General features: G+C 52.0%; 6 protein-coding genes across 6 annotated transcripts; 4 read left to right on the forward strand and 2 right to left on the reverse strand.

Moving 5' to 3' along the window:
* Nucleotides 1–1,536: 1,536 nt before the first annotated feature.
* On the forward strand, nucleotides 1,537–3,790 carry PG985_004445 (uncharacterized protein; the record flags this gene model as incomplete). Its single annotated transcript, XM_066824214.1, has 5 exons — nucleotides 1,537–1,558; nucleotides 1,752–1,892; nucleotides 1,973–2,922; nucleotides 2,999–3,520; nucleotides 3,587–3,790. The coding sequence occupies 5 exons, from the start codon at nucleotides 1,537–1,539 to the stop codon at nucleotides 3,788–3,790; spliced, it is 1,839 nt and encodes a 612-aa protein (XP_066687374.1).
* Nucleotides 3,791–5,181: 1,391 nt separating this feature from the next.
* PG985_004446 (glucose-6-phosphate isomerase) lies at nucleotides 5,182–6,923 on the forward strand (the record flags this gene model as incomplete). The annotated part of the gene is made up of 2 exons (XM_066824215.1): nucleotides 5,182–5,681; nucleotides 5,759–6,923. 2 exons carry the CDS (start codon nucleotides 5,182–5,184, stop codon nucleotides 6,921–6,923), a joined length of 1,665 nt encoding a protein of 554 aa, XP_066687375.1.
* Nucleotides 6,924–7,480: 557 nt separating this feature from the next.
* Nucleotides 7,481–11,217, reverse strand: PG985_004447 (AAA family ATPase; the record flags this gene model as incomplete). Its single annotated transcript, XM_066824216.1, has 7 exons — nucleotides 7,481–8,319; nucleotides 8,381–8,411; nucleotides 8,468–8,623; nucleotides 8,718–8,806; nucleotides 8,859–9,038; nucleotides 9,097–9,481; nucleotides 9,571–11,217. The coding sequence occupies 7 exons, from the start codon at nucleotides 11,215–11,217 to the stop codon at nucleotides 7,481–7,483; spliced, it is 3,327 nt and encodes a 1,108-aa protein (XP_066687376.1).
* A 581-nt stretch (nucleotides 11,218–11,798) lies between these two features.
* Nucleotides 11,799–14,168, forward strand: PG985_004448 (uncharacterized protein; the record flags this gene model as incomplete). Its single annotated transcript, XM_066824217.1, has 5 exons — nucleotides 11,799–11,965; nucleotides 12,026–12,362; nucleotides 12,431–12,629; nucleotides 12,686–13,000; nucleotides 13,039–14,168. The coding sequence occupies 5 exons, from the start codon at nucleotides 11,799–11,801 to the stop codon at nucleotides 14,166–14,168; spliced, it is 2,148 nt and encodes a 715-aa protein (XP_066687377.1).
* Nucleotides 14,169–14,700: 532 nt separating this feature from the next.
* PG985_004449 (uncharacterized protein) lies at nucleotides 14,701–15,420 on the reverse strand (the record flags this gene model as incomplete). Its single annotated transcript, XM_066824218.1, has 1 exon — nucleotides 14,701–15,420. One exon carries the CDS (start codon nucleotides 15,418–15,420, stop codon nucleotides 14,701–14,703), a length of 720 nt encoding a protein of 239 aa, XP_066687378.1.
* A 389-nt stretch (nucleotides 15,421–15,809) lies between these two features.
* PG985_004450 (diphthine synthase) lies at nucleotides 15,810–16,884 on the forward strand (the record flags this gene model as incomplete). Its single annotated transcript, XM_066824219.1, has 2 exons — nucleotides 15,810–15,944; nucleotides 16,033–16,884. 2 exons carry the CDS (start codon nucleotides 15,810–15,812, stop codon nucleotides 16,882–16,884), a joined length of 987 nt encoding a protein of 328 aa, XP_066687379.1.
* Between the last annotated feature and the right edge of the window lie 1,361 nt (nucleotides 16,885–18,245).

The following is an 18,245-nucleotide window of genomic DNA, read 5'->3' on the forward strand; positions in this document are numbered from 1 at the left end:
ACGTCAGCTTACAATGTTAATCATCGCCAGACTGAAGCCCTCTTGGGACACAGTTCTGTCTACAGTACCTACGACAAGCTTTGGTCTGGCAGTCAGGGCATCAAAGAAGCATATCAGGGACGTATGCGCCAAGCGCCTGCTGACTTGTTATAGTTGATATGCATGCGTGATTGATAATGGGCAGCATGAAGAGAGAGAGAGGCAATCGGAGACTTGCTGTCTGATGCCCCACTGCTACCGACGCTCCAGAGAGGCACAGCGCACGATGGCAAGGGCCAGTAAGAGGCCGAGAAGCAGCAATCGGACAGGCAGAGGGAGGGAGATGTATGGAGACACGGAGAGAGGATGTGTGTGAGAGTGAGAGACAGCCCAAGGGAAAGAAAAAAAGAGGGGGTCCCTCTCCAGGAGAGGAGAGGGTCCTGGAGAGGGGGGCTTGGGGGTTCTAAACTTCTGAGGGGGGTTTGGTTCTCAGTTTCTACCTAGCACGGGAGTCTATCGATTCAATCAATCGGGCGGCCCCCCCATCCCCTCCTCGAATCAATCAATCAAATCCAACAACCGCCAAAAACCCAGCCGCATTCTAGCTCCCCTTATTATTAAACTTCCCTGGGTTCAAATACCCTCCCTCACTCCTTGTAAAACCGTACTAGTAGTAGGCGTGCGTGCATTCTGTACGGTACCATTACCATACGCGTAAGAACAACATTCAGCGTGAAGCCATCCGTTACTAGACTCGCTTTTCTTTCTTCTCATATCCCTCTCTCTGTCTCAATTCTTCTTGCTCTCTCTCCTGTCGACCAGTAAATACATACATACCTATCCTTATCCCTTCATTTTTGGTTGTCTTGTCTTGCCTGGGAGGGGCACGACACTTAAACCTTGGTACTGTACACATTCCGTAACACAGCTTGGAACGGATAAGCCAGCCGACCTGACCCCGACAATTTACAGTGGGCGGGCAACGCAACCTCGCAGTCCAAGTCGGCCAGTCTTACTCTAGAGCAACCAGCAACAGTACCCAACTGCTTTGCTTGCTGCTGCGCTGCACTGCAACAGAACGAAACAGCCGCTTCTCCCAAGACACTCCTGGCCACACCACTCGCGCGCACACACACAAAAGTCAACATTGGAAGACAAGACGAGAGACCCTTGATTCTCGGATCAGTGCCTTCTTACGCACCACCACGCGCACTCTTTCTCCCACTGCATCAGCTCCTAGGCTCAGATCCCACCCCCCCAGAAGGCGACATCATTGCCTCTCTCCGTCCCTCTCCCCTGGTCTTGCCGATCTTCACTGCAACATTTAGCTCCTACTCTCGGACGTGACTTTTGCATCTTCTCTTCCCTCTCCTTACTTTTTTTGTTCCCATACTTCATCCAAGCCTTCATAGATACCATTCCTCCAGACAGATAGTCCCTCATCAGATCAGCCTCTACTGAACAACACCACCAACAACAACGCCCCGACTTACGACGAACAACAACACCCCCCTCAATTCGTCCATTTCTCTGCATTCCACCTAGTGCATCGCCAAGATGTCGTGGAAGCTTACCAAGAGTGCGTTCTTCCCCCTATATGCGCAATGCATTGTTTTCCCGGGTCATTTCTAGACGAACAAGCCTCCGCGTGGTTGGCAATGGAGAAGAGGGGTTGCACGCCATGCCATGGCGGTGCCGCTTGGGTGTGGACGAAATGCGAGAGCAACCGAATGACTGTTTGGATTTATACTGATTTAACGTCTCGCCTACAGAGTTGAAGGAGACCCATTTGGGTCCCCTGTCCAACACCTTCTCGAGATCTCCTTCCACATCGACCATCACAGGCACCGATGAGAAGATGGCTGCACCGCCCACGAGCTCGTCTACCCCCGCCCCCCCTGATAATGCTATCGGTATGTGACAATTAGCAAATGTGCTCGCTACAGCCTGTTTGGTGTAAGACGTATACTGATCTCTGGTACCCCTATTACAGCTGCATCCGAAGCAATGGCACAACAACCCGTCATTAAGACACCGAAACCCGGTATCCTCGTCGTTACCCTCCACGAAGGCCAGGGGTTCCAACTCCCCGAGCAACATCGCAGCGCTTTCAGCCAAGCAGCCCATCAAGGTTCCTTGTCATCTGGTGGTGCTCTTGCAGGCTCCGTGCGGCCAGGCTCTCGGGGAACCCCTGGCTCCTTTGTCAACGGTAGGCCGCAGACTTCGGGCGGAGGCAACTTCGCCCCTTCGAACCACGGCAGAGTTTCCAGCAAATGGTTGCCATACGCTCTTCTCGATTTCGACAAGGTCCAAGTTTTCGTCAACTCCGTCTCTGGTAACCCCGAGAACCCCTTGTGGGCCGGCGACAACACACAATACAAATTCGATGTGTCTCGAGTGACAGAGCTCGCCGTACATCTGTATATGAGAAACCCTACCGCCCCGCCGTCAGCGGGTCGAAGCCAGGATATCTTTATTGGAGTTGTCCGCATTAACCCACGGTTCGACGAGAAGCACACTTTCGTGGAGGATCCCAAGGCCAGCAAGAAGGACCGCGAGAAGGCGGCAGCCGAGTTTGCCAGCAAGGAGAAGTCTCTAGGCCAGGCTGGCATGGATTGGGTAGATGTGCAATACGGAACGGGTAAGCTCAAGATCGGTGTCCAGTACGTCGAGAACCGCGCCGGCAAGCTCAAGATCGAGGACTTCGACCTCCTCAAGGTCGTCGGCAAGGGCAGTTTCGGCAAGGTGATGCAGGTCCGCAAGAAAGATACCAACCGAATCTACGCGCTCAAGACGATACGAAAGGCTCACATCATCTCGCGGTCCGAGGTGGCACATACTTTGGCCGAGCGTTCGGTGCTTGCCCAGATTAACAACCCGTTTATCGTTCCTCTCAAGTTCACCTTCCAGTCGCCCGAGAAGCTGTACTTCGTCTTGGCCTTCGTCAACGGCGGAGAACTGTTCCACCATTTGCAAAAAGAGCAAAGATTCGATGTGAACCGCGCGAGATTCTACACAGCCGAACTCCTCTGTGCGCCTGGAATGTCTGCACGGCTTCAACGTCATTTACCGCGACTTGAAACCGGAGAACATTCTGCTCGATTACCAAGGCCACATTGCCCTTTGCGATTTCGGTCTGTGTAAGCTGGACATGAAGGACGAGGACCGCACCAACACATTCTGCGGCACGCCCGAGTACCTGGCACCGGAACTGCTGATGGGTAACGGCTACAACAAGACGGTGGACTGGTGGACCCTGGGTGTCCTGCTCTACGAAATGCTTACGGGCCTGCCTCCCTTCTACGACGAGAACACCAACGAGATGTATAGGAAGATCTTGTCGGAGCCGCTGCACTTCCCTGGCCCGGAGGTTGTGCCTCCCGCCGCCAAGGACCTTCTCACCAAGCTGCTCAACCGTGACCCCGAACACCGACTGGGCGCAGGCGGCAGTGCCGAGATCAAGGCCCATCCCTTTTTCCACGCCATTGACTGGCGCAAACTGCTGCAGCGCAAATACGAGCCTACCTTCAAACCCAGAGTGGTAAGTCTCGGAACTCTCCGACCTCGATCAAGGATTTTGCTAATACCCTGTTTTCTTCCACTGCAGACTGACGCGTTGGACGTAACCAACTTTGACGATGACTTCACCACGGAGGCGCCACAAGACTCGTTTGTCGACGGGCCCATGCTGTCGCAAACGATGCAGGATCAATTCCAAGGCTTCAGCTACAACCGACCGATTGCTGGGCTGGGTGATGGCGGCGGCAGTGTCAAGGACCCCAGCTTCGCAGGTAGTATTTCGGGTCGTTAAAGCATGATTTCTACATGTTACTACTACAGGGTAGGGCGGGCAATGGACTTAGATGGATTAAGCTGGCGTATACGGCTTCTCGACTAGATAAGGCTACTATAGGGGTAGCCTTTCCAATCCCTGGAGAAGAAAAGTCTTCTCGGACATAAGTAAAATAAAAGAATGAATACAACCACGAGCTGATGAAGGGCCCATATCGTGCCATTGTGTGACGGTTCTTCAGCTTGCGCCCGGTGTCTACGGGACCTCGAGAGTGGGGCTACACCTGCTTGACCTGCCCACCCGCTAACTTTCGCGCGTTGTTTGGCTCCATATTGTGTCCGTAGTAAAACTTGGACGAACAGCGTCATTTGCAGGGACTTGTAAAGGAATCGCCGAGTTCAAACAACGCAAGAAGGGAACGAGCTGAAATTTGTTCGTGTACATCGCGAATCTGCCCGATTCAAGATTTGGTCGGATTGGTCGATGAAATAGGTGCATTCTGGTATTTAGCTAAGATCGATACATGCCTTCCTTGGTATCCGTGTAATTGGACGGCACGGACGTGGATGAGCATCAGATAACGTCACTGCCGTGCAGCAGCTATGAGAGAGAAAGAGAGACCAGACAGTGCAAGTGCAGGGTGCGCGGGGTACCTGGGTGATGAGTGAGACAAAGCTATGGGTGAGGCGTGGGCGTGCAACAGCTTCCCACCCAATGGCCCCGACCCCTCATCCATCCATCACCACTTTTGGCCGTAGTATCCGCCGACGTATTTAATATAAGTCCATAGCATTGCACCTTGGAAAACTCCGTCAAATCTCTGCCTGCTTGATTAATCATTCATTGCTCTCTGTCCATTTTTCGGCCATACCAACCGGATTGACCCCAGAAGACTTCGGGTTTAGGAGGTAAGTAGTCGAAACACGTCGGATTCAATGCATCTTTGACGCTTTTCCCCTTTGCTGTGGAGGGGCTTGGGTGGGGGCGGTTGGCGGTTCGGGTTGACGATGAGGCAAGCTTCTGACTTCCCGGAAGCTTCACCCCCATCGATCACATCAAAAGAGCCCTTTTGCCGTGCTGTACCTTGCGAAGTAGCTTGGGAGGGAGCTGCCGGACACTACGGAGCTTTTTTCTTGGCTAATAAGGTTCCAAACCTCTGCCCACTCCACCTAAGCTGCTCGTGAACGAAGCGGGAGGGAGCTCTCTTTCTGTCCCTTTAAACTCTCTCTCTCTCCCCCTCTCGTCGAGTGAATCGTTCACCTGTTTCATTCCGTGCTTCTTCGGACTCTTTGCTCTTTCGCAGACCTCACATACTGACAATTCACTTGCCTGCCCGGTGCAGCTCATCTCCAGATATCCACACATACCCTTAGCTGTGATCAATTGCCGACTACACACAACTTTTCAAGATGACGAAGGCAACCTCTCTGAACGCATGGGCCGACCTGGAGGCTCACTACCGCACCGTCGGTAGCAAGGTGCACATGAAGAATGCCTTCGAGAAGGATCCCAAGCGCTTCGAGACGCTTTCTAAGACCTTCACCAACTCTCCCAGCAACACCGAGATCCTCTTCGACTTCAGCAAGAACCTCATCACCCCCGAGACCATCGACCTACTGGTCAAGGTCGCCGAGGAGGCTGGCGTCGAGAAGAAGCGTGACGCCATGTTTGCCGGCGAGAAGATCAACTTCACCGAGGGCCGCGCCGTCTACCACACTGCCCTCCGCAACGTTGGCGGCTGGGACATGAAGGTCGATGGTGCTGACGTCATGAACAACAAGGGCGGTGTCAACGAGGTTCTCGAGCACATGAAGGAGTTCTCCAACCAGGTCCGCAGCGGCGAGTGGAAGGGCTTCACCGGCAAGAAGCTGACCAACATTGTCAACATTGGTATTGGCGGTTCCGACCTGTAAGTTTTGACTGCTATCTGATCTGTCCATGCAGCCAACCCCCACGCTCTTTGACCAGCAGCTAATGATCATATAGCGGCCCCGTCATGGTCACCGAGGCCCTGAAGCACTACGGTGCCGACGACATGACCCTCCACTTCGTCTCCAACATTGACGGTACTCACATGGCCGAGGCCCTCAAGGCGTCGGACCCCGAGACCACCCTCTTCCTGGTCGCTTCCAAGACCTTCACTACGGCCGAGACGTGCACCAACGCCAACACTGCCAAGACCTGGTTCCTCGAGAAGACGGGCAACAAGGGCGACATCGCCAAGCACTTCGTGGCTCTGTCCACCAACGAGGCCGAGGTCACCAAGTTCGGCATTGACGCCAAGAACATGTTCGGCTTCGAGAGCTGGGTCGGTGGCCGATACTCGGTCTGGAGTGCCATTGGCCTGAGCGTTGCCCTCTACATCGGCTACGACAACTTCCACAAGTTCTTGGCTGGTGCCCACGAGATGGACAAGCACTTCCGCGAGACTCCCATCAAGGACAACATCCCCATGCTCGGTGGTCTCCTGAGCGTCTGGTACTGCAACTTCTTCGCTTGCCAGACCCACCTGGTCGCTCCCTTCGACCAGTACCTCCACCGATTCCCCGCCTACCTCCAGCAGCTCTCCATGGAGTCTAACGGCAAGACCATCACTTCGGACGGATCGCCTGCCAACTACAGCACCGGCCCCATCCTGTTCGGCGAGCCTTGCACTAACGCACAGCACTCCTTCTTCCAGCTCGTCCACCAGGGCACCAGACTGATCCCCACCGACTTCATTCTTGCTGCCAAGAGCCACAACCCCATCACCGACAACCTCCATCAGAAGATGCTGGCCTCCAACTACTTTGCTCAGGCCGAGGCTCTCATGATTGGCAAGGATAGCGCACAGGTCAAGGCCGAAGATTCCAAGATCGATGAGAAGCTTGCGCCCCACAAGGTCTTCATGGGCAACCGCCCCACCACCAGCATCCTGGTCGGCGGACACATCGGACCTGCCGAGCTCGGTGCTCTGATTGTCTACTACGAGCACCTTACCTTCACCGAGGGTGCCATCTGGGACATCAACAGCTTCGACCAGTGGGGTGTCGAGCTGGGCAAGGTCCTGGCCAAGAAGATCCTCAAGGAGCTGGACGAGCCCGGCAAGGGTGACCACGACGAGAGCACTGGCGGCCTGATTGGTGCCTTCAAGAAGTACTCTTCCCAGTGACTTGACAACGATAATGATCAGGCCTCAATGGCAAGGTTATAAGCAGATGCTGGAAAAGGGGGCTGTAATGGAATGAAATGGAAAGGAATATCATGAATCATGACAAATTGGCGTAGCCGAGCCCGGGTTTTCTCCGGATTATATATGAAAGCACAAATAGACCACATTGTTATACCAGGCTCTCATTATTGTCTGCTAATATTTTAGGACCTATGCACGTGACGTGGCCACGGCTGCTTAAATTCCATGCGGGCAGTATCAAGCATCTCATCGAATAGAGTGTCTTTTTTAGGCCACCATGAGTGGCTCAAGTAACGGCTCATTTCAGCCAAGTACCAGTAGCTGTTCAATGTATCAGGCTTGGTGATTGTGATGGAAATGCTGGATACGCATGTCCTTTTGTCCGCGTCGTTGGGACATATAAGGTGGGGATGCGTCAACATTATGTCGTATATCTAGATAACCCCATCATGTTCGCGTGCTTGTTATTCCCACTATATGACTGCTGTACACCTTCAACATACACGCTGCAGGCCCCATGTACCGAGTCTCCATTTTCAATGCTTTTCTTTCCTTGACTTGTGCTTCCTACTCTTGTTCTCTTTTTTCGGCCTGCCTTTATCTTTGCTGCTGCTGCTACTTTTCTTCGTGTCCTTCTGTTTCTTCTTCCTATCCTCATCTGAAGTGGCCATGGATGCAGTGCCACTATCGTCTTCACTATTCGCCAAGTCATGAGACGAATGTGATTCGGAATCGGTATCGTCGTCACTCTTCGAAGACGAAGAAGAGTCGGACGCCGAATCTGAAGAGAGCCCGTGACTCCCACCGAGCCGTCTATTATGTTGGTGTTGTTGCGAGCTCTTGTTTCTGTCCCGTAGCTCATAGTCCCAGCGTACCTGCTCTTTCTTGGCATTGGTGGCCAAGTCGTTGCCGCCGTGCGTAAGGTAAAGATACTCATCGAATTGCATGGACGTCCCGGCGATAGTCTGGAAGTATTCCTTGGTCATGACTGGTCGAGCGTGGGGTTTCCCGTCACCAGATTTCGCTGCTGCGTTGATCTTCTTGGCGTCAAACTCGGCCAGCGCCACGGCCGTTTGGAAGGCGTTCCTGATCTGGCGGCCATTCCACGACAGCTTTTCCCAGTGTTTCTTGGCAAAGCTCAGGATTTCGCCCTCTTGTACCTCGATGGGGTCTTGCCCGCACTCAAAGCGCTTCTTGTTCAGATCGTTGAGCCGCCGAATGTTCACCTTCCAAATGGCCACGGTCTGCTTGCGCTCCAGCTTGGGGTAGTACAGTGTCAAGTGCAGCCGAGAGCGAAAGGCGTCATCGAAAGAACCCACTCGATTCGTAGTCAGGAATAGAATCCCTTGGTAGTATTCAAGGATTCTCAAGAAGACTAATTCGCGGTCGGTTATTCAGCAGAAGAAGAGAAAAAGGAAAAGCGTAGAGCTACGCACCTGAAACCAGTCCGTTCCGTTTTAAATCGTCCTTCTTCATGTCTATCAACATGAGGTCATTTGGGCCGCGAGGGGGGTTTTGCTTACACTTCGCTTGGCGAGAAAGACGTCTGCCTCATCAAGAAGAACAACGCAACCCCACTGCTGTGCTAAGGTGAAGTGTTTCTGAAGGCTTTGTTCGACCTCATCCGGCTGGTATCCGATATCTCCTATGGCTGATATCAGTCTCTGCCCGGTCATCGCCTACTGTGCGAGAGTTTACCACATGTTATAGGAAGCAACGGGCGCTTCGTATAGGCAGCGACACATTCTACATTAAAGAAGAATTAGAACACACTGGGACTTGGGCTTGGAGATTGGACTCACCGGCTGTTGATGTTTTGCCGACGCCTGGTTCGCCATGCAAAAGAATGATGCACCCCTTTCCTGTGGGCATGTAAGTCACTGAGACCAAGAGAGCCATATAATCACACCGTACCTTTCCCGCGCACAATATCAGCCTCTGTTGAACGCTTCACCAGGGCAGCGGTTGATCTTGAGCCAGCAGCATGGGTTTCCACTACAGCTTGCACCATGTCCTTGACACCGGAGGGTAGAATGAGGTCCGTCCAGCCAGCCTCATCGCCGACGGGCTTCACGAACCTCAGATCCAGGGATACTTTACGCCAAATATCAGCTGAGTCCATATGCTCTGATGCCCTCTCGTGAGTACTTACCCCATTTCCGAGCTCGCAGCGCAAACGCGTATACAGTTCCAGGCAGCAGGAGAACGTGGTCATCTTTATTCATTGCATCGGTGAGCCTTTTGACGGAATTGGACGCATCCGGACGTACGAGGGGATAGCTGCCGACGGTGTCGTTGACATTGAGTCTAGTCTTGGCAAGCAACCTCCGTTGATGTTTTTTGTACCAGTTGTAGCTGTCTTTGCCCTTGAAGTCCGCAATGACCTCGTCTCCCAACGATGCGGTCCTGCCACTTACATCTATGTTCAGATGCTCGTCGGGGCTGGGCAGCATAGGCTGTGGCACCATGTCTGCAAATTTATTGTATGCCAGCTCGAAATCTATAATCACAGGAGCGTTGATCTTGGTTGATCCCCACTACAGTCAACGAAAAAGCGCCCAGCATAGTAGCTGTCAGCAGAGCCGGATAGGGTCAGTTAACTCACCTCTTCTTTCAGCTGTCACACGGTCAGCCCCTCATAGAGCCTATGAGATGCCTCGGAAACCTGAATGAACTCATTGCCGCGCATCCTCAAAAACTCGCGTATGGTTGTCTCGCCTGGAGCGGTTTGCGCTTGACCAAGTGCAAGTGGCTCTTTGGGATCAGGGGCATACGCTAATGGGTAGACTTCAAGACTGTTGATACCCCTCTCTCCTTCAAAAGGTGCGATATCAATAGGAAGGCATACACAGCCAAATCGCTGTCGGCTAAAGTCTATGTAGTAGCACACAATTCTCAACGGTGAGTAAATATTAGTGCTTGTTGAATATTGGTTTTGCTGTGCTTCGGAAAGCAACATTCCACCAACAACAGCGATGATCTTGTAAGCCTGAGGTGTTTCGGTACCCTTTATCGTATGCATCGTTCGGGTTCGAGCTCCGGAAGTTTCATAATCACCAGCTTTGATGGTTTTTCTGAATGAAGTGTACACCAGAGCCCCTGGCCTGTACAGCATCCATAGATCTTGAAACCTGATCGTTTTCAAATTCCCTTCTCGCGCGTCCCGATCAAGCTGGATCTGAGGTTTCATATGCTCTTCCATGAAGCAGAGGAGATATCGGAGCTGGGCGAGGAGGTCGTTTTCCAAGATTGAGCTGTCACGTGCAGAAGCCCTTCCCTGACTTCCACCTTCTTCTGTATCTACCTGTGAAGCATCTAGGCTCCTCAAGCGTTGCTGTTCAGTGTTGCGAGTATCCTCACTCTCAAGATTGATCAATTTCTCTTCGATGAGACTGCGATGCTGGACGAGCCATCGGAACGGTTTCTTGAAACAAAGAGTGCCATCATCTGCTTCCAGCTTCGCCAACGGCTCTCCGAGTATTAGAGTATCATTAATCCCATCGAGGAAATCACGCATGACCCGGGATTCCACACAAAACTGCATAATCTCGGCAGATCCGGGCACGAATGTTGCCTCCTGGCTATCGCTTAGTGGAGATTGCAAACCAGGATTCTCGGCCTTGCCCCTTTTAACCCAAAGGACTCTGATGAAAGGGTAAGACTCGAATCTTTTGAAGTTTTGCCGTTGCTCCGCGTCGCCTCCGTAGAAGAATTCGGTTGTGAGCTGAAACTTGCGACCGGCTGGCGTTTCGTCCTTAGCGAGATTCGGCTTGGGAGCACTGCCGACCGGAGAAGAACTGGCCTTCTTGAACTGATTTCCAGACGCTGGATTCTCCAATTTCTCAATCCGTCTTTTGAGGCCATCAACCACCTCCATCAGCTTCGCAACAACACCTTCAAGCTTTGCAACGTGGTCTCTGCCAAGCTGCATTCCGGAATCACTGGTGGATCCAACTCTTTCCGAAGATTTAACCGACGGGGCTGCGGCCATAGGGTAACTGGAAATGTCGATGGTTGCCGTTTTGCAGTGATTCATCTCGGGGGGGGAATCGGTGGTGGATGGAGAACCCGAGCGACCAGCGACACCCATCACATGCCTACTACCATCATTAGACCTGTCCTTATTCAAGGCAGTGAATTCCATCTTTGTTGACCCTGAATCTGGTTGCCTCATTGTGTTTGTCAGTGAGGGCGATCCAGTGGCAGCAATTGGGCTTTCTCCCGCCCTTGCCTCTGTAGGCGCATTGGACTTGGATGTAGCATGGTCTGCCATCGCGGACAGGGTTGAAAATAGACAACTATGGTTATGTGAAGAAGATATGAGTCTACAGATTGTTTCTAAGAAACCATCTTGACTCACTGTAAACTTGGCGTGGCAGCTGCTATGTCGAACGTGACGGCGAGCAATAGGGAGACAATTATCGCATCTTCTGTCACTCGTTCCCGACATCGGGAAATTTCGAGAGGCAAGTGGACGTGGTACCTGACCGGGTCTATCTGCAGTCGCTGACCGAATAGGCGACCGCCCGAATGTAACATACTTCCAACGAGTGCCCTTGATTGGTGCTGAAGGTCTCCAGTATGCATCGTGCCGCAATCCATCCGCCGTTTGCCTTTTGGGTAGGTATGCATGTGAGGAGGTAACTCACACCCACTTTGAAAGAGGGGAAGAAGCATCTGGGATGCCAGAATGCCCTACACGAAACACAACAATATGTGTTATGCTCGCGGTTAGACATCAAACCTGCTTTTCATGTTGCCAATGCTCTATCGAATCGAAGGAGGATGTCAGATGTAGCTCGTTCAATTAGCAGCCATTTACTTTCCGATCTATCCCAGGGAAATTTCCTTGCCATGAATTCGAATTCAGGGCTTCCGACACGGGCACGGATGTTGAACAACAGTGCGACAGGACATGCGGATACCAGTGGTAATGTGACAACATGGGCGGAAATCGCGGGGAGATCAACCGAATTCGTGCCGGAACAAGAGCGGTTCGATGTCCATGAGGACACTTCCGAGTAAGATGCAGAATATGCAAATCCAGTCGAGATTGGCATGAACTAACTTTTGGCACCTAGTCAGGACTATTATAAGGAGTCACGCGAAAGATTGGAACAATTCAAAAAGACCCTCGCGGCGTTCCAACAGAACCTTGTCGATCGAAAGGTAGACACGAAATTCGACATCACCATTAAGGATGCCCATGATTATACGATGGACGATGTCCTGCATATTGCAAACACGGTCCAGCAGCGGAACAAGAAGCTCGACAATGTCAATAGTTGTACCAGAGGTATCAAGAAGCTTTTTCGGGCAACAGGGCGGAACGCTTCGACGTTCAAGAAGCTCTTGGCTTTCGTACCCAGTGATGCATACGGCTCGGTGATATGTGGAGGGTTTGCTATCATATTGGGAGTACGCATAACCCCTTTCTATCACCAATAGGTTGCCAAACAAAGTATCGAGACTGAGGTTTTGCTTAGGCCCTAGAGCGAGCCGAGTCATTGCGGGACAAGATGTGTGTCACATTGGAGAAGATACCTACGACTCTAAGGAGGTTACACGAATGGCTCGACGTCCATCACAAATCGGGACGATTGAGATCCAGTGCCGATGCTGTGTTGGTTGCCATCTTTGTTTTGCTGGAGCTCATCGTTCGAGAACTGTCGGGGAGTACTGCCAGTAAGACCAGGTGCTTCATATATCCATCGCATTCAATTGCTAAACCAAGCTCTTAGAAAAGATTATCAAGGCTCCATTCAAGGGTGAGGCCTATGGGTCTACCATTGACGACGCGGTCGCAGCCTTGGAGGCAAATGTGAAAAGCTTCATCGAGGAGGCTAGCCTTTGTGACGCACGGAGACTGAGCCGTGTGGATGAAGTCACGAAGAACACGCTCATGACCACGCAGCATCTCTCTCAAAGTTTTGCTGACTTCCAAGAACAATTCTCGACAGAGGCTCGACTGGAACAGGCCTCAATCAAAGAAAGATTGGCTATGCTGACCAATAGTACTGAGGCGTTATTGGGTGAGATCAGCAAGAAGAGGTTGCGTGAGTCACCAATCTAGAAGCCGTTTAACATAACCTAGATGCTGATCTTCACAAAGATGACCCTGTTCAGGCCCAAGTCAAGATTCTACTAGATGCCACACCAGCTTCAACGCGCAGCCAATCGTCCATTATCTATAGAGCGAACACTCCTGGGCTGGGCCGGCCTTCTGTGCCTAGAGATTGGAGAAAGGCATCCCAAAGGGTTTGCAAAACATCGATTAGGGACCTCGTTGACTGTTTCCAAGATTTAGGATGCAAGCCTGATCATGCTGATCAAAATCGCATCGCGTTCATTCTTGCATCCGAGGAGATGCGCATACACTCGCGTAGCACCGTGTCGAAGCTGCTCGTTGTCGAACTGGATAGTGACAGGGATGAGTACTTCACTCCGGCATCGTATGCTTCCACGGTACTTATCCGGGCCGTGCAGAAGATTGGAACGTTTCCTGTCCTTTACTACTTCTGTGTACCTCGAGCAAGCGATCCTAATCCTGACAGCGATTTATTCGCAGGTGGTCGGGGTCTTTTGACGTCACTGACATCCCAGCTCTTGGGACATCTGAAGGATACCCACGGCCTCGATCTAGACTTTTTATCCACAAGATGGAACAGGTTCAAGAGCGCAATCGACGATTTAAGTCGTCTGTTCTTCATTCTGGAAGAGCTTCTACGACGGGTTCCGAAGATGACATGTGTTTACATCGTGATCGATGGTGTTTGGAAAGTCCAGGATGATGATGAACATAATATTCTGGACGAACTCTTGGGGCTTGTTAAGGATGAAGACCTCTTTGTCAAAATCCTGATTACGAGTCCCTTCTCCTTGAACATCCTGAGCCCGTTGGAAAAGGAAGAGGCCAAACAGCGGAAGCGGGCCAACAAGGCAAAAGTGGCGATACCACCAGAAAGTAGCTTACTGACGTTGCATGTGCCAGAGCATGTGGATGGTACCCATCATGACTTCAATACCAGCTGGGTGGAGGGTGAGATGAACGAGGTCATCCGGGGATGTTCTGACTTGCCCGAAGCTTCGTTGGGTGTGGAGCTTGGACAGAGGAGAAAGAGGAAGAAGAAATCAAACAAAAAGAGGAGAAGAGAGTACATCTCATCACAGAGCGATACCAGTAGTTCGGACAGCGATGACACAGCTGATTCAGGATATGCATGAAGCGGGCATTGTCGTTCGAGGGGTATCAATGCTCGAGTAAGAGATCTGAACTGCAATATTGACTCTATCAGACCACCACGAGGAGTACTAAAGGAAAAATATGCCTCTTACGCAGTGAAAATCGACTAACCGTTGGCCGAAACCAGTTCGTCTTGCAATAGGAGGTCTCGTAAACTTGACTTCCTTGGCTCTGCAAACTTCCGGTATCCGAGCCCAGCTAAGTGCTATGATTGCCATGCGCTGGACAAGGCCGGCTTCTGTAAAGACTTCGTTATGATGTGCTTTGGGTTCAGGTACTCCTCTTCCCATTACGGGAAGAGGTACTTTCCGTACTGCGTTCTCCCGAACTCTTACTACGAAGAGGGGCGACGATACCCGATCGACACGTGGACGCAGTGAAGTAATGCAGGAAGTGTGGGATATCACGCATGAGCTTGGGAGGCGAGAAACGTACTATACACCCTACCTTAGAGCTGGCAGGCGCCACTTCCGCACTGAAACGTTGTGATGTTTTTGTTTCCTCCTGCATCATTCACTTTTTTGATGAGCCAAAGCCACCGGCGAAACCCATCATGGCCATCATATCATCTTCGTCGTGCTCTCCGTCGATGCGGACATCTTCGCCGTATTCCATCTTGACATCCTTGTTCTTCTCGCGTTCGAGGCGAACCTTCTCCGCGGTCTCCCTGCGCTTGACGCGCTTGGCCTCGCGATCCTTATCGTCCTCGACCTTCTGAATCTCGAGGCGCTCCTTCAGGCTCGTTGTGGCGTTTGTCTTCTCTTGCTGCAGCATTTCCCAGAGTATCTCAATGCGTTCGTGAACCTCGGCGGCTGAGGCCTGGCGCACGTGGCCCGTCTCGCCAATGGCCCGCAGATGCTGCATCGAGTTGATGTGGTCGAGCCACTGCAGATTGTCCTTGAAGGTGAGGTCGCAATGCTCGCAGTAGAGACCTGCGCCTTTTCCGCGCTTGCCCATGCCCGCGCCGCCGGGCACCAGCATCGTCTTGCCCACCTGCGCCGAGAAGTCGGTGGCGCGCGACCGCGCAGACGTCAGCGATTCGTCGCCCGTCATCGGCTTGTAGTATTTCTTGCCCTCGAGCTTCGCTTCGTATCGCTTCTTCGACTCCTCTCGCTCCTCGGCCTCGCGGGCCTTGGCCTTCGCAGCGTACTTGTCGAGGTCCCAATCCTCCCCCTCCCGGAAGGTGTCACTGGCCTTGCCGGCGCCATAGGCAGAACCTTTCTTGTCCGCCATGTTGCCGTATTTGATGAACGATCGGACCAATTTAGATACTGTTCGAGACAGTGAGCACAATCAGGTCGGCGTGGACGTGAAGAAATCGGTGTTTCGAGGCTATGCAGACGCGGTTTGTGGAACGAAGTGCAATCGGTGACGCGCGACAGCGAGTTGAAGGATAGCTCGGGTTCATTAAAACTGGAACCACTTTAGAGGCAGGCAGATAAGCTTCGTGCATGTGCTTATCAGCCTCCATCTTTTGGAGCTACCCCGCCAACGATTCGCTGCCCCTCCAAAATATTCAATGTCGCAAAAATAACGAAATTTACTTGCGCCCAGGCTCAGATAAGGAAGTTGTATTCCAAGTCTGTAATATCGATACTACGACCAGGGTCCTTTTACTCAAGATGCTGTACTTAGTCGGGTTAGGTCTCTCCGATGAGACCGACATTACAGTCAAAGGCTTGGAAATTGTCAAGACGGCGTCCAGAGTCTACCTCGAAGCATACACCAGCATCCTGCTTGTAAACCAAACTGTTCTGGTAGGGCGTCCTGTGAATGATTTGTTTGGCATTTGACGGGGAGCAAAAATGAATGGACGGGACAGCTGAAACCTAACCTCTCCAGTAGGAGGCTTACTATGGCCGCTCCATTGTGGTCGCCGATCGCGAAATGGTGGAGTTCGACAGCAACAAGGAAGATGAAAGCAACGAGCTTCTACGATACGCTGCCACCGAAGATGTCGCTTTACTCGTAGTAGGTGACCCGTTCGGCGCCACGACGCACGCCGACCTCGTACTGCGCGCCCGCCAGCTGGGCATTCCTGTGAGCACGATCCCCAATGCGTCCATCATGAGCGGCATTGGGGCGTGCGGCCTGCAGCTGTACAACTTTGGACAGACGGTTAGCATGGTCTTTTTCACGGACAATTGGAGGCCGGCCTCCTTCTACGACCGGGTGCGGGAGAATCGTCAGATCGGCCTGCACACGCTGATGCTGCTGGATATCAAGGTGAAAGAGCAGACCATCGAGAACATGATGCGCCAAAACCAAATCTTTGAGCCCCCCCGCTACATGACTGTGGGCCAATGCGCACGCCAGATGCTTGAGATTGAGGAGGAGAAGGGCGAGGGCGTCTACGGGCCCGACAGCCTGGCCATCGGCGCCGCGCGCGTTGGCGGCCGCAACGAGAAGTTCGTCGCTGGTACACTCAAGGAGCTTTGTGACTCCGACGATGCACTGGGTCCCCCGCTGCACAGCATGGTGCTGCTGGGCCGTCGAGCGCATGAGCTTGAGAAGGACTTCGCCCGGGGCTTTGCTGTTAATCCGGAAAAATGGGATGCCCTCTGGGCGAGAGATTACGGAAAACAGGATGCGCCTGTTGCTCTGCAGAACGAAGACAACGGCGATGAAGATGCTGTTCCACAGAACGACGAGAATGTCGATGAAGAGGGCGATGTTAAGGTGCAAGCTAGTCTCTAAGGTATTATTATGTTGAAACGTACATACTTGGATGAAAGATAAGGACAAATATTTCTCACAAGGGCTACACTATCTCGAGTGCTTCCAGGAGTGAAACAAACAGTTTAATACGTTTACTTGGCATACATACTTGGCATACATGGAGGTATGTTGAGAGATCCAGTCTCTTGACACTTTTGTCGTGCCTGATAGCGTGAGCAGATTTGTGTATGGCCTCGCCACCTTCATTCAATGTTGATTTCGATAAGGAGGGCCGCGGCGATATGGGGTCATAACTTCGGATTGACTTCGATGCTGTAACATTAGACCCGGCAAGTGCTCTCTCTGCATGTGTGCACCAATGCCAGCCATTACGGTTGATACGTTCAATTGATCGATGTAAGCATCAAGGTTCGGATATGACGTAATCTTTGACCTGCAATCGTACCATTTCCCCATGAGATGCATTTTTTCGGTAGCTAGTAGGTAGGCGGGCACATGTAATTGTTGCAATTGATGGGCGGGAGTTCCTTATCATTGAGGATTCCCATTGTCCAACCTCAGGTGCATATGGAAGGCAGGCCCAAGGCGGATTTGAGGAAGGTGGCAGGAGATATAGCAACTCGCTCCACTATTCGGCATACATATGCAAACACGCTGCCTGCCTAAGGTACTTGCCTACATGCGCATTTGTTTGGGATTACCGGCCTCGAGCACCTTTAAATGGTATGAACATAAGTTAAGAGTTAAGAAATTTTTCTGGATTAGGGCGCCTTTTCCGGGGATGGTTGAACACTACATGTGCCTATCAACGGTACAGTGAGCATGCAGCGTTCGATATTAGCGTGTCTGTACCGTAGCTTAATAAATTTCGGAGCGCAGGCCGTATTTTAAGCAAGTACGCGCCTACCTTAAGTACATAAGCAGCACGCCAACACGCCTAACAGCTTCCTGCCCCCCACATTTTACCCTTTCCCATGTGCCACTGCTTTGGCGACATCCATCGCAAGTAGGTTAATTGAGTAACAACGGTCCGGCATCACCTGCACCTGCATTTCCGCCAAACCACTTGACGGCTGTCCCTGCCTCCACTGATCGCTCGGAACTTAGTAACTCGGTCAATCCCAGTCACTTTAGGATAGAACGAACAGGCCGTACGCACTGATCCGGGAGTGATTGGAAAGCGGCAAGCATTGGACGTCGCTGCATTATCATCGGTGGTGCAGGTGAAAATCGGATTTCCCTTTCCCAACCTCGAATTTCAAGCCTGATACCTACCTATCAATTCGACAAGCCATATCTCCTCAGGCCCAAAGCCATCGGCAACCCAAGAGTGTGGGACAGTTTCTCCAGCATCAATCGCATTGGAGCCTGCCACCATC

The sequence above is a fragment of the Apiospora marii genome, assembly GCF_038362585.1.
Source record: "Apiospora marii strain CBS 49790 chromosome Unknown utg000003l_segment0_segment0, whole genome shotgun sequence".
Lineage (NCBI taxonomy): Eukaryota > Fungi > Ascomycota > Sordariomycetes > Amphisphaeriales > Apiosporaceae > Apiospora > Apiospora marii.